The 13,630-nt window shown below is 35.1% G+C and overlaps 1 protein-coding gene across 3 annotated transcripts in view; it reads right to left on the reverse strand.

Annotated features, from left to right (window-relative positions):
- LRRC49 (leucine rich repeat containing 49) overlaps nucleotides 1-13,630 on the reverse strand; it is a 48,257-nt gene that overhangs the window by 19,183 nt on the left and 15,444 nt on the right. For all 3 annotated transcript variants that reach the window (XM_035336264.1, XM_035336266.1, XM_035336265.1), the window contains 2 exons: nucleotides 7,626-7,773; nucleotides 224-307 (listed from right to left, as the gene is read on the reverse strand). In XM_035336264.1, the coding sequence (XP_035192155.1) occupies nucleotides 224-307; nucleotides 7,626-7,773 (232 nt within the window). The remainder of the gene's footprint in view (nucleotides 1-223; nucleotides 308-7,625; nucleotides 7,774-13,630) is intronic.

Consider the following 13,630-nt stretch of genomic DNA (forward strand, 5'->3'; position numbering starts at 1 on the left):
TTTGTTGTTGTTGTTTGGTAAAGAGTAACTTGAATAGTTCACTGAAGAATTTCAGATGTAAAGTGAACTGTTTAAGCTGTAAAAAAAAAGTTTTAAAAGATAGAGATACATTGGGAGAACTAAGAAATACGGCAAAAATATTAAGTTACAGAATATTAATGTAAACTAGTTTACAGTAGATTTATCTAATTTCAGTTGGGCTTAGAACAGCCATAGAAAATACCTTAATCAAGCTTTGTTTATGACTTTCACGTTTCCTTTCTTCTTCTCTCCTTGCTGCAACAGATGCCATGCGTCTTTCTTCTTCCTAGAAGAAAAAAATGATAAATTTATAAAAGTATGAATTTAACAGGTTCTGAAATAATTATTAATGTATTTCTTTGTGTTGGTGATTTGAATACAAATTTAATGTTTACATTATTGTACAATTTTAATATTAAATGTTTTAATATTAAAATAAAAATCATATTTACAAATAAATCAATAAATACAAAATAAATTACTCAAATAGAAATGCTAAAGACAAAGCTATTTACAAAAATATTTTACAGTTCTTTGAAAAATGTAAAGCACGTGATCTGTAAAACAACTAAAACATTTTAAAATATGACAATCCATTACATTCCTTGTATTTTTTGAGTATTTTCTCTAATTAGTAGGGTTTTTCGGTAAGAAAATAAACAGAGATAGTGAGCTGATTTCCCTTTATACTTAAATCATGACCTAAAATTGTTCTCCTCAAGTTCTGTTAAAGACTGAGGAAAAGTTATCCTTTGGAAGCAGAATACAACGATAAAAGTATCAAAGTTAGTTAGCTCCAGTACACAAACGTTATTTCTTGTCAAAATTACTACCTATTCATGTTCAAGAAGAAAGCCATTTATTCCTAAATAATGACAGTCAAGTAAGTGAAGATGTTTAGTTCTCCTGGTATAGCAATTTACTTCTGCAATATAGCCATATTAGGTTGAATGCTCCCTGTTTACAGAAGTCTAAACATTCTCTCAGCACAGTATTTTTAGAACATGTTTTTTCCAAGTAACAAAAGAAATGTTCACTATGAAGTAAAAAGTGTAGAGTTCTTCCAACACAAATATTTAGGAAGCATATTTGAACTTATTTTGATTTACTTCATATGCCATTTGGGTGTTTGCATTAAAGTACCTTCCAAGAACATACAGAAAGTGTTTTGGTTTCCCTCAAAATAGAAAGCTCCTATCCTAGACTTTTCACTCCCACTTTCCAGAAAGTTACGTGTTAAGAGCTTTAACAAACAAAAGTGAACAGAAAACATCATAAACCATTAAACCATTTGACATATCGATATGTCAACGTTTTTGATACAAATAAAACTATGCTTACAGAACTGTAAGAACCCCTAAGCAGTGGGATGAAAGCCTACTAGAAGATTAGAAAGGGAACCTGACACTTAGCATTACTACTACATTTTAAGAAAGTAATTTCCAAAGTGTAACTAGTCAGAGAAATATAGCAGGTGTACACTTATCTGCATACAACCCCCTGAAGACCAATGACACACCACGGATTTTGACATCAATCATAAAGGTAATTTAAAAACTGCACAACTGTTTTATGGCTCTGACCTCATATACATATTTAACTTAATTCCGTTTAAAGTATGATGTTTTATTTTTTCACCCTAAAAGAAGCTTTGGCCTTTTGAGGATTAGGTTCCGTTGGCAGCCAAAGGTCTGGTGCCATAGAATTACTAAATAATTCAAGTAAGAAGGGAGCTGGGGAGTTCAATCCTCCGTGTTCCTACTTAAATAAGCATCAATACTAAATTTAAAAAAACAAAACAAAATACACCTATGCAGATATAGAAGGCTTTATAGACCCCAGTACAACAGAATATCACATAACAATGCCCAGTACCTGAAAGGGAAGGTTTAGGGTGAGGCTGAGAAAATCATTAATTAAAACCATGCAGGCATATGCCACAAGCATGAATGTATAACTAATAGTGTACACTAAAAAATACTGTTCCTCAAGATATGAGGCAGAATGTTAAGAATGATAAACATGATTCTCATGGCAGCTATTCATCTCATTTACGCATTAAAGTGTACTAAGTTAGCATTTACTTCAAAAAAATGAAGTCTTAAAAGTCTTATCTATTAGTGATACTATTCAATAGAAAAGCTAAAGGATTAAAGTGGATTTTTAGCTTTCTATTTAAGCATCTTCATTGATGTTGCATTTTTGCTTTTATCATGGCTTCCTAAAGACAAGTCTGTTTGTTTTTTTCCTTCTCACCAAACTCAGTGACTTCATCTTCTCCAACAGCTTTTGAACACGCTGAACACATTAAAATATCTTACAGTATGTTTAGAGGTCTCAAATTACGCTGCTTTTTGTTTTGGTGGTGGTGGTTTTTGCTTTTTCCCTGAAAGGTTGGTTATATAAAAGTGGTACATAGAAAGAACAGAAATATAAACTAGTTTTCTCACCTAGGGAGAGAGCGCAGAAGTTATCTATTCTATTTGGCAGAAAACAGGTGGCCAGACTTCATATACTCAGCTCCAAACTAACTGAAATATTGCTGTCTTTCACACTGAAAAATGTGAGAGTTACCAAATAAAGTGATACTGATCTATAAGAAATGAGCCTTAAATCTCCTCCTTTAAGAACAACTTCATTTTTTCCTTCAAGTGTTCAGACAAACCTCCACAAACTTCCCTAATACGGTTTTCTCACAGTCTCCACAATTATTCCTTCTCACTCTACCTTCCATCTGAAAGTCTCTGCCTAACCCAGCCCCAGACCTATACATTATGACACTATCTGCCTTACAGGGGGATCTACTGACAACATTCAAGTCAGTCCGGTCCTTTTCCTTACACACTTCCTCAATGCAAAGAATGAAATGAACTAACACAAACACTGTTGCAACAGGAGTCAGACTTTTTGCCTTGATCAAGAATTTATCCTAATTACAGGCCTTTAAAAAATACTACTTCTGGTACATACTTTTACAAAAGAAAAGAGCTTTGTCTAAAACAACAACAGCAGGAACAACCTAGTTTTACTCAGGATTCAGAAAGGCCGAATGATAGAGGAGACATGAAGGTCAAGGGTCAAATCCACTTTTTCCCGGAATCAAGTCTATATACATTTCTTGATTATCCATGCACAACATGTGCAACTAATCTTGAAGAAACAAACAAACAAAACACAGAAAAACAAGCAAACCCCAGAAAGCTATAAAACCAAGCCTTTAATAATCTTGCCACAATGCAGTTCTATCACCCACTCTTCTCTTTTAGCTCCAGCATTTGAGATTCTTTCCATCTCCGTTTTAGTCTCTCCTCATTATTCTGCTGCTATTGTCCACAACTTTGTGAACTTTCGACAATTCCCAGATGAACTAAAGCTATTTTAAATCCTATCTTTCATGTCTTCTCTTTTTCAGTGTTCGAAAGAATTGGTTAGGCTAACAATAAAGGATATTGTTAAATTGTTAAAGAGCTGCTGACAGGTCTGTCATCCACTCAGAATGGTCCAACATCATTTTGCACTCTTTCCTAAATTAAATCCTAATTCCAGATTGTTAGGACCCACTACTGATACAGGATTTCCAGTATGCCTTTGATAAACTTAAATCCCAGCTGGGGGGGTGCAAATAAGCATATTGGGCATCCGTGGAAGAAGTCAAGGTTCCTACTGTAGTAGCCTGCCAGGAAAGAGTCATCACGCTAAGGAGTCTGCTAATACTATGGCCATGGCAGAAAACAAACCTCTAAGCTTCATGTTGGACAAGGGGGGATGCTGTTCCTGAAGGCCAAAGTGCCAGACCATTACTAACAAACTTGGACATTCACTTTTACACTGCAATCTCCTCCATTTATTAGTTCTCCACTTGCCATTTAAGAACTTACTAAATGGCTAGGAAGATGGCTTCTTCCTTCTTCACCCACCCAGCCAGCCAGCCCCCAAGCATAAGTCTCGCTTTCTGCAATGCATAAACCATTAAGGAGATTCTGAGAGTGCAGGTTTGCATTTTCAGTGCGATGCTACAGCAGTGACAGAATTAAAAAAAATAAAAAGGCACGTTAAAGCTATTATTACCCTTACAACATTTTCCATCAGAGCTGTAAGGTAACTGCCTGCAGCTTTGGCATAGTGAGAGCTCCACCTGCTGCCACATGAGCTCTACCACAAGTATAACACCACAGGTTTTAGCCAACCTTACTGTGCAACCAGTCTTTCAAGAGGTAACATCCAGCAAGACCTGAGAAAGATCCTGAACAGAGTACAGTGGAACATACACATTCTTCCTTACTGCTTTGCTATTATCCAAACAAGTTAATTCCACCAAATGATGCCCTTTAAGTCACAGGAGAGAACGGTACATTAGCACACAATGACTGAAGGATTACATTTCCACACTACAGCTACTTTGAAATTATTCTAATAATTTTACTATAGATTAGAAGTAGTTATAGTATACATGATATAAACTACTGTAGCTAATTTAAAAAAAAAAAAAAAAAAAAAAGAGAGAGAGAGAGAATATGAAGAATGGTCTGGAATACACATTTAAGCTTTCAGGGCAGAAAGAAACCAAACTACTACACTTAAGAAAAAAATTCGGCTTATACTCACAGAAGGCAGACTTTTTTTTTTTTTTTTGTTACATACACCACACAGTCTATTAGTCTATATAAGAAGAACAAAGAGTAAGAATGTAAGTTATATTTCTACCAGAAACTTCCTATATATGTTGGGTTTTTTATTATTATTATTTTTAGTATTAACTTCTCATATTTTCCTCAAGACCTTACTTAAAGGATAGGATTACAATCCACAAAAACAAATAAGAAACAAGAAGTTACAGAAGCATCTTGTTTTAAAAGGAAAGAAATTAAATTTTTAGGTGAATACTGATCTATCAAAGTTTGAGAAAGCTAAAGATTCCCATTAAGTTGATGTTTTAGATATGTAATATAAAGTGGATGTGTTTCTTCAGCTGGAAATCATCTTCTAATGTAGACAACAAATACGTGTTTACAGTTTTATAGTAAGTTTTTCCATATATATGCAAACTTGTTACAGGTGACTAAGCCCCACTGATTTCACTACCAATGATTCTTTGGGTCCATGCCTCAGTGGTTTAATAGCTTAAAATTTGTACTTACCAACAGCTTAGTAACGAGATGGCAAGAGAAAACACCAACTTCCTCATGGGAAGATTAACAAGATGTCATAATATGATACATTCCCTTGAATAAAAGCAAATCTGCTCCAACTTAAGAAATACTGTAACAATTACAATCCAAAAATATTGTGTTGAAAGTACAGAGTCTTTGATGTTTGCAGCAGCTATATGTTTCTTAACAGTTCCTATGGCAGTTAATACCAGGCCTTTTCCTCTGATGTACCCCTTTCTCCGGAGAATCTCTAGAAAACGCCTGGCACCAAAGAGTGTGTGTCTTCCTGAAAACCAGTATGAATAAAGCTTCAAAGTCTTTTACAAACTTTAGAATAAACTGTAAAGGATACTTTCTTTCTTAAAATAGTTTTCTTAGCCCAGTGAAGCCAGCAAGTAAAAGAAAAGTTAAAGTTAAAAGCAGAATAACAATTGTGTAAACCTCATTTCTTAACTAGAAATGCTTCTGAAACCATTAGTGAAGAACCCCTAGTCAGACAGAACATACATCCTAGTCCAACTCTCAGTTCTTTGCAAGACAAAGCAATGAATGCTCAAGTTAGAAATGGTCTGGATGCACTTCAGGCTAATGAATAAAAGATCCTCTATATGTATTAGTTTAGGTATATTAATCAAGCAAGTAAAAGCATATACCCAATACTGTACTTCTACTTCCCCATCAAGTTACATTTGTCCCTATGGCTGACATTACTAGACGGAATAGCTGGATTTGGCATTGCCAACTCTCTAATTTTATCACAAACCTCATGATACTTGTTAGTTTTCTTAAAACCCCCTGTTTCTTAAGTCATATGATTATCTGGGTAACACAGTTTTTATTGGAAAAAAAATCATACAGACCACTCTACATGAAGGAAAGGTTTAAAAACAAGTTTTCAAGGCTCAAAAACCAGAAGGCAAATAAAAAGAATGCAAAACACATTCTTTTTACAAGTAGTTTTATGAGCAGCACCACTGGTGAAGCCTGCTTTTCTATGGCTTTTTGTCTTGTGGGTTGATCCTCTTATGTTTAATAAGGTGTGAACTCAGATTAAGCTTTTCCCAAGGCTGTGCATTTCAAATAACTTTTTCCCTACAGATCCCATAGAGTCTAAAAAGGGATTAGAGCTCTTTCTACAGTTTTTCCATCATAGAGTTCTACCAGGATCTGTCTCTTCTCAATAAGGAAGAGAAGAAGAAAAGACATTTTCTTTACGTGACTCAAGTTGCTGGAATAATACTGAGAAAACACTTTTGAAAAGCAAAGCAATTAGGCAGTATAAACTCACAAAAGAAAAAAAAAAAAAAACTACCCGTAGGATGCCTGGAAACAAATAGTATTTTAGATACTGATAGTAAAATTCTAATAGCCCAAAGTACTTTATTACTAAAATTCATGTTTTCCTCATATATGTGATATTTTACATCATAATTGACTCTCTTCTATACTCAGTGCATTGGCTGCAGGACAACAGCATGGATGCCAAAACAATAGGTGCAATTTATAATGTAGTACAGCCTTCGTGCAAAGCAAATAAGCATTTAAAACAAATAATATTTATCAGTACTTGGTCAAGAAAGACAACACTAATACTGTTACTTATGTTACATTTGTTATAGAATCAGAGTAATTTGGGTTGGAAAAGATCAAGTCCAACCATCAGGCTGACCCTACAGAGTCCCATCACTAAACTGTGTGCCTTAGTGACAGTATCTTCCTGTTCAGATTTATCTTGTAAAATGACTGTGGTACACATCACTTAAGTAGACACAGAAACATTAGCATCACTATTCCCAGATTGAGAAACAACATGGATGACTTAATGGCACGGCCTTCCTGACAATTTCCCTTCATCCTCTACCTTGCTGCATATTTTCCAGAAGTCTGTAGTAAGTTTTCTGCACGGCCTCTCTTCCCTATCAGTGTTACTTGAAATGGAACACGAGATTCAGAAGTTAAAGGAGAGAGTAGGTTAGGCAAAGAACGCAGAAATGCAGACATACACAGAAACAGTGTGATCACCAAGTTTCCTTAGGGTAGCAGACCAAAAAATAATAGAAATAACGCCAGTTTTAGTGTAAACAGACTCCTGCTTTGGAAGGAATACCCTGTTCCTCCTCAGCTATACAGCAAACCAGTAAAGAATATGTTGAGAGAGTGCTAACAAAAAGCTTTGCAGTTTCTCATGTCACTTGGCAACTGTATCACATGGTATTTACTAAGTAAAAGAGTTTGATTATTTAAAAATAAATATTTTTAAAATTAGATAAAGTGGACCCTTATATAATACTGCACAAAAGGAAGAAGGTTAAAGTTTTAAATATTAGCATGTCTATGTACAATTCAATTTCATATTAAATAAGTAACTTTTTTCCTACATAGACACACAAAACCCTACATTTTACTCCTAAATTTAAGGAACTAGTAAGTCTGATGAAAACAGAAATTTCTTACTGTGATTCTCTTCATATCTAGCTGTCGGAGCTGCATCATATGATGGAGAACAGTGTGTTTGTACCATGTCTCCTGAGCTATTGGGTTGCCATCAAGGGTGATATCTGACAAAGATGAGGAATCAGCAAGGCACAGAATATCCTCAAAACTGTAACCAAAAAAGTTTAAAGTTTTAATGCCATACAGTATTAATAATGAAGAGATGGAATATTTTATTTAAGGATAGAATACTAATGTTTACCTGTACTCAAAAAAATCCACACATCATATTGCATATGATAAATCAAATTAAAAGTAACTTTAATTAGCAACAGGTGCTGCTGCTCTCCATATACAGATAAGAAGAGATTCAGAATAAGCACTTGGAGTTAAAAGAATATAGGTTCACCTAAAAATAATAAAATAGGATGCCTATCAACTCATATTCCAAAAATAATACACATATTTGTCACCAAAACCAGCATGAAGACCACAGAAAATGTAAGATGAAAAAAAAAATAAAGTTAAAAAAAAAAGAATGATTCTGGGTGTTTGTGGTGTCATCAAATATTGGAAGAAAAACTATAAAACCATCATATCATCTTTAAAATAGAACTATTTTTCTGAGTTCAGTCTACAAATATGAGTGATTTGTCTTTTTAAGACATTTGATTTGGTTTCCTGACAAAAATAACTGGCCTGTGCAAAATGTATTTAGAGACATACAGCCTGTATCCTGTTCCTTTTACTGAAGATGAAAGGTGTAAAGAAGGCATCTGACCCAGATAAACAGTGCTCTTAAACAACGGATAATTATTTAACTCGCAAAAGAAACTGAACAGTCATACAAGTATAAATCCCCAACACTTTTTAGCAAAATGATTACAGTGCACCCACCCTTACGCACTATGACCCTCAACAGTTGCACTATGAAGTTGCGTAGGCTCAAACGGAAAGTACGAAGCAATTGGGCTCAGGACTTCTGAGTATGACATTTAAAAAAATCTGAGAATGACAAATCAATGGTGATCACAAAACACACTAAGAAGATCATTTTACTAGATAAACAAATGTTTAAGTTCTGAATTAAGAAACTGTTTCTGAACTGGAAAATACAGAATTAGTGTCCAAGTATTTTTTTAAAAAGCTATCTTACTGATTGCATCAACTGATTATAGTTCTCACCGTTCTTGGTAGCAGGAAAATTCCTCTACTAATACTTGGAAGTACACCAAACCTTAAGAATACCTGGAATTCAGGCTCAGAAATCATATGCAGTAAAAATGCTTATATTGGAGACTGCTTATGAATAAAATGTCAACTGTCATTGGTATCACTCAACTTTCCAGCAAACACCCATACAATACTTTGCCGAGGACTAATATTCAGCCACAAAGGGCTTTAGATTTACAAAAATACCAGATTTAAAATGACATGTCCCTAAAAGTTTCTCGGGGTTATATATATATGTATATATATATATTTTAATGTGGAAACTAAGTGGGAAAATAATAATTTAGAAAACAAAACAAAAAAGCCACCCAACGCCAATCGGTCTCAAGCTGCTGAAATAAAGGCCTGGATGTTTTAAAGATCTGGACACCAACAGAAGCTCACAGGAGTAAATAAAACGACCCAGTAATTGTTTCAAAAACAAACAAAACCCCAAACACGGTACAGCATACAAGTAACTTCTACATAATATATTCAATAGATGAGATAGAAAAATGGCAATGAAGACTAAAGTACCACTATCATTCTGTTTGGTGTGTTAAAACAACATAAGGACTAATGGAAAATGAACTACACACAGCCTCTGGTGAAGGGACTTAGCAAATCTGAACAATTGGCTGTTTTGTACCTGGGGTTTAAAAGAAAAGTCTGATTATCATCTTCCATTTTTTATTTTTGTGTGATCTTATTTCCTTGCCATAAAACAGCTTGTTTAACCACTTTTTTTGGAGGATCATGCTGACATTTTACTTAAAATACCTATTCAATACACCCCAAAGCTAGATGATGATTTTCCCAACTGACACATCACATTAGTTAGTAAAGCAAACTCAGACATTTTAGGAGAAGAAAGAATAACTGAATTCCCATTGGAATTCATCTACCCAACTGTGACAACCACCTCTCTTTCCCTTTCCTTCTTTCTTCCTAGGATTTACCTCTGGTAAAATGGCAATTTCAGCAGTAGAAGATAAATGAGAATTTGGGCCACCTGAGCAAAGTGTTTTTTCAGTGTTTTCAGTTTCACCAAATTGATCAGCTTGAGCATGCACACGAGATGTAAGAGTACTACAGCCAATTCTCCCCTCTGTCAGAGAGGACACACGCCCATTCTCCCAGCCCCATAGCAGAACGTGGCTTGGACTAAGCAGCAGGGTATTCTGCTGTATGCTGTGTGCTCAACCTCGCCCAGTGTGTGTGTTCATGTCTACACGATTAGTAGGCATGAATAGCACAGAAACACTGGCCTTCTGGTAGAGCCTGCTTACTGAGGAAGACAGATGCTCTTTCTCTGTACATTTGCATCACTGACTTCTTTAAACCACCTTCTGCAAAGTGGAAAAGCTCTGGAGAATGAAGGCAACGCACTCACTGCAGTCTGGCAGAACTCTCAGAGGAAACTGCATGTTCAAAAAACATTCAGTCAGAGAGAAACTGGGCTGTCCCCTGTTTCTAATCACTAAACCACTGATGAAAACAGACATCGCCACGGTTAACCTTTCCTTCCTGTATTGCTTTCATTCACATGTATAACAACATATTTAGAAATTTTCATTCCACTGAGGAAAATATTTTTTTCTTGTTTTGATTAGGCTAAGAACATTCCTTCTCCCAGGTTTCCAATTCAGTAACCAATTGAAGAAAAGCAATTACATGTCCTTTGAGCTGGTACCTAACTTCTTCCATATGGCTAGACAACGCACTTTATTAACTGAAAAAGCCAACAGAACCCTGACCTGGAGAGCTGTGTGACAGTGAAAACATATTTTGTTTCTAAGATTTCAAAAAATGGTCTTTCCTAGTTTCACATTAAGAAATGGGAGCAGTAACAACTCTTTCTGAATCTCAGTGGCACACCTTCCCTGAAGCAAACAGCTTCTGTATTCTCTTCCCAGTACGACAGAAGAAATTCAAAGGGTTTTCTCTCTTCTTTATAATTAGTTCTAGAGATATATATTATCATCAGACAAAGCATGAAAGCCTTGAATTGTAACAACTAAATTATTCTGTGATGAAGACGGAAACGGGACAGCTTTTGTTTCAGATCTGATTCAACTTCTGCAGCATTTTGTCTGGAGAACAAGTCTTATGAGGAGCAGCTGAGGGAGCTGGGATTGTTCAGCCTGGAGAAGAAGAGGCTCAGGGGCGACCTTATTGCACTCCACAGGTACCTGAAAGGAGGCTGTAGCGAGGTGGGGGTTGGTCTATTCTCCCACATGCCTGGTGACAGGACGAGGGGGAATGGGCTAAAGTTGTGCCAGGGGAGGTTTAGGTTGGATATTAGGAAGAACTTCTTTACTGAACGGGTTGTTAGTCACTGGAACAGGCTGCCCAGGGAAGTGGTGGAGTCACCATCCCTGGAGGTCTTTAAAAGACGTTTAGATGTAGAGCTTAGGGATATGGTTTAGTGGGGACTGTTAGTGTTAGGTCAGAGGTTGGACTCGGTGATCTTGGAGGTTATCCTAGATGATTCTGTGATTACTAACACATCTATTCTTAACTAATAGCTCAGCAGCATTCTGAGGCCTCCTCTGAAGCAGGATGGGGAAAAAAATGGACAAAACCCATGACAGATTCATGTCTTAATACTGAAAATTTTAAGAAGGCATTTCTGAATCTTTCATTGCAATTTTAATTCATGTCAGTATGTACTGATGTGAGATGCAGGAATTCTTGCTAACAAAAATAGGAAGCAGTAAACCTTTATATGAGAGCACTACCTCAAAAATGCTACTTTTAATATTTTAATGAACCAGTAATATAAACATATCCAGGTTTTGGCAATGTACTTTGTTACATGTTTCAATTTGCAGATTTTCTCTACACACCAATGTACAAATCAGAATATCTGTGTAACTGATTGATTGTCTAAAAGAAAGTCAGTTATATTACAAAAACAATTTTAAAATTGCCATATGGCCCATGGTAAATGCAGGTGAATAGGTAAAATATAAATAAAAATAAAAATAAACCATTTTAAAAGTGTTTTAGTAAGGGTCAGACGTAGCACAGCCATTCACTAGTATTATGGTTGCATGTAACATCTTCAGTCAGTTCAAATGGTGTATCAAGCCAAGTATCAGACACAGATGGGTCAAGAATGTACTTCCACGTTTAAACATTCACCTCTTAGGAGACATATCTACTACATAACTAAAATTGAGGGAACAATGAGATTTTTTGGGGTTTGCAACTGCTGAATTTTGGGGGTTTTGCAACTGCTAAATTTGATGGAATGTCATTTCTACAAAAACATAAGCCAAATCTGGCATTTTATTATTATTATTATTATTGTTGTTGTTAATAATGACTGGTAAATAAGAAGTTAAAATGATCCATTCACCTAGCTACTTACACATGTATATAGATTTTATAACAATGCCTTCATTGGACATTAAGATTTTTATACCTATTCTAACTACAAATTAAAACCAAATCAGGTATTTGCACAAATGTTTGAGTTAAGTATTTCTACCTTACCTGAAAGCTAAGACTAGATCTATCAACAGTTCAATTGAAGCCCCAATGAATAAATGATAGGATACTAGCAACTAAGTTACTGATTACATGAATTTTAAGAAATCTACTTTAAAAATGAACAAAAAGAGGAAAAAAAAAATCCTTCCTTGAATACTGCAAAAATATCAATGTGAGAAAGCTACACGAATTAAAACACGTAGACAAAAACATACAGGAATTCCACTGACTGCAGTGATGCTCCCAGATGGCAAGGGAGCCAGCTACTGCAGTCCCTTCGTTGTTCTTGCCAGGCTAAGACATATTTGTTTATTTATTTAAGAAAAACAACAGAAACAAAAGGCATGTTCCAAGTCTGGAAATTATATCAGTAAAGCAAAATACCAATCCCTCCTCTTTATTATGAGGATTTCAAACATGAAATAAAAAGAGTAGCAGATGAATTAAGGAAAGAGTATATTAACCATTTCTGCAGTTCATCTCCAGTTTTTCTGAATGCTTAAAACCCATGAGTATTCAGGGAGATCCAGTGCATTGGTACTTTAAGAGTTTAAGGAACATAGACAAGTAGGTTGGAACTGTCTGCAAAATACATAATGCAGGTCAGCTTAAAATATTCAAGTAGCTATTGCAATTAAAGCTCACATTTAGTCTAAAATTTTACAGAGAAAATAGGTACTACAAGAACGTTATTTTCAGTAATTAGAATGCCAGGCATCTTTCCTGATCTCAAATTAAATTATTTGATTCTAAGCAATGAAGAAGGCTGGGGATGATTAAGGAATAAAGGCAAACACATGATAAACTGAAGATGATGTAGGCACATTTGTTTTGATTTTATTATTTTAATATTGGCACCAGCATAAATGCTGACTTCAAAAAAAAACAAACACACAAATATAAAAATATATGTTGTAGACTAACTTTCCTATTTATACTAAAATGCATTTAGTTACTTGAAATAACAGAAACCCTGCATTGAAAGTTGAGCTGTTCTGTTTCTGCCTTATGGTGTGAAAGGTAAACAGACAGGAATATACCTTCCACACTTGATTAATATATGTACAAGTAAAATACAAGCATGATATAATCTTATCATCACAAGCAGAGTCTGACCCAGCAGTTTGTGTAACTCCATAAATACAGTGATTTTATGTTATATATACCTTGTGCGATACCATGCCTTCTGCTTTATCAGAAATTTAGTTGAACAGTAAAACAACATATTAAAAAAGCTATTTTTAATTTTCCGCATCATCAGAAAGAATACAATCATTTTTAAATTAAAAATGCAAGTTTTGTGGTAGAATCCCCAT

The sequence above is a fragment of the Oxyura jamaicensis genome, chromosome 10 (genome assembly GCF_011077185.1).
Source record: "Oxyura jamaicensis isolate SHBP4307 breed ruddy duck chromosome 10, BPBGC_Ojam_1.0, whole genome shotgun sequence".
In the NCBI taxonomy this organism is placed as follows: Eukaryota; Metazoa; Chordata; class Aves; order Anseriformes; family Anatidae; genus Oxyura; species Oxyura jamaicensis.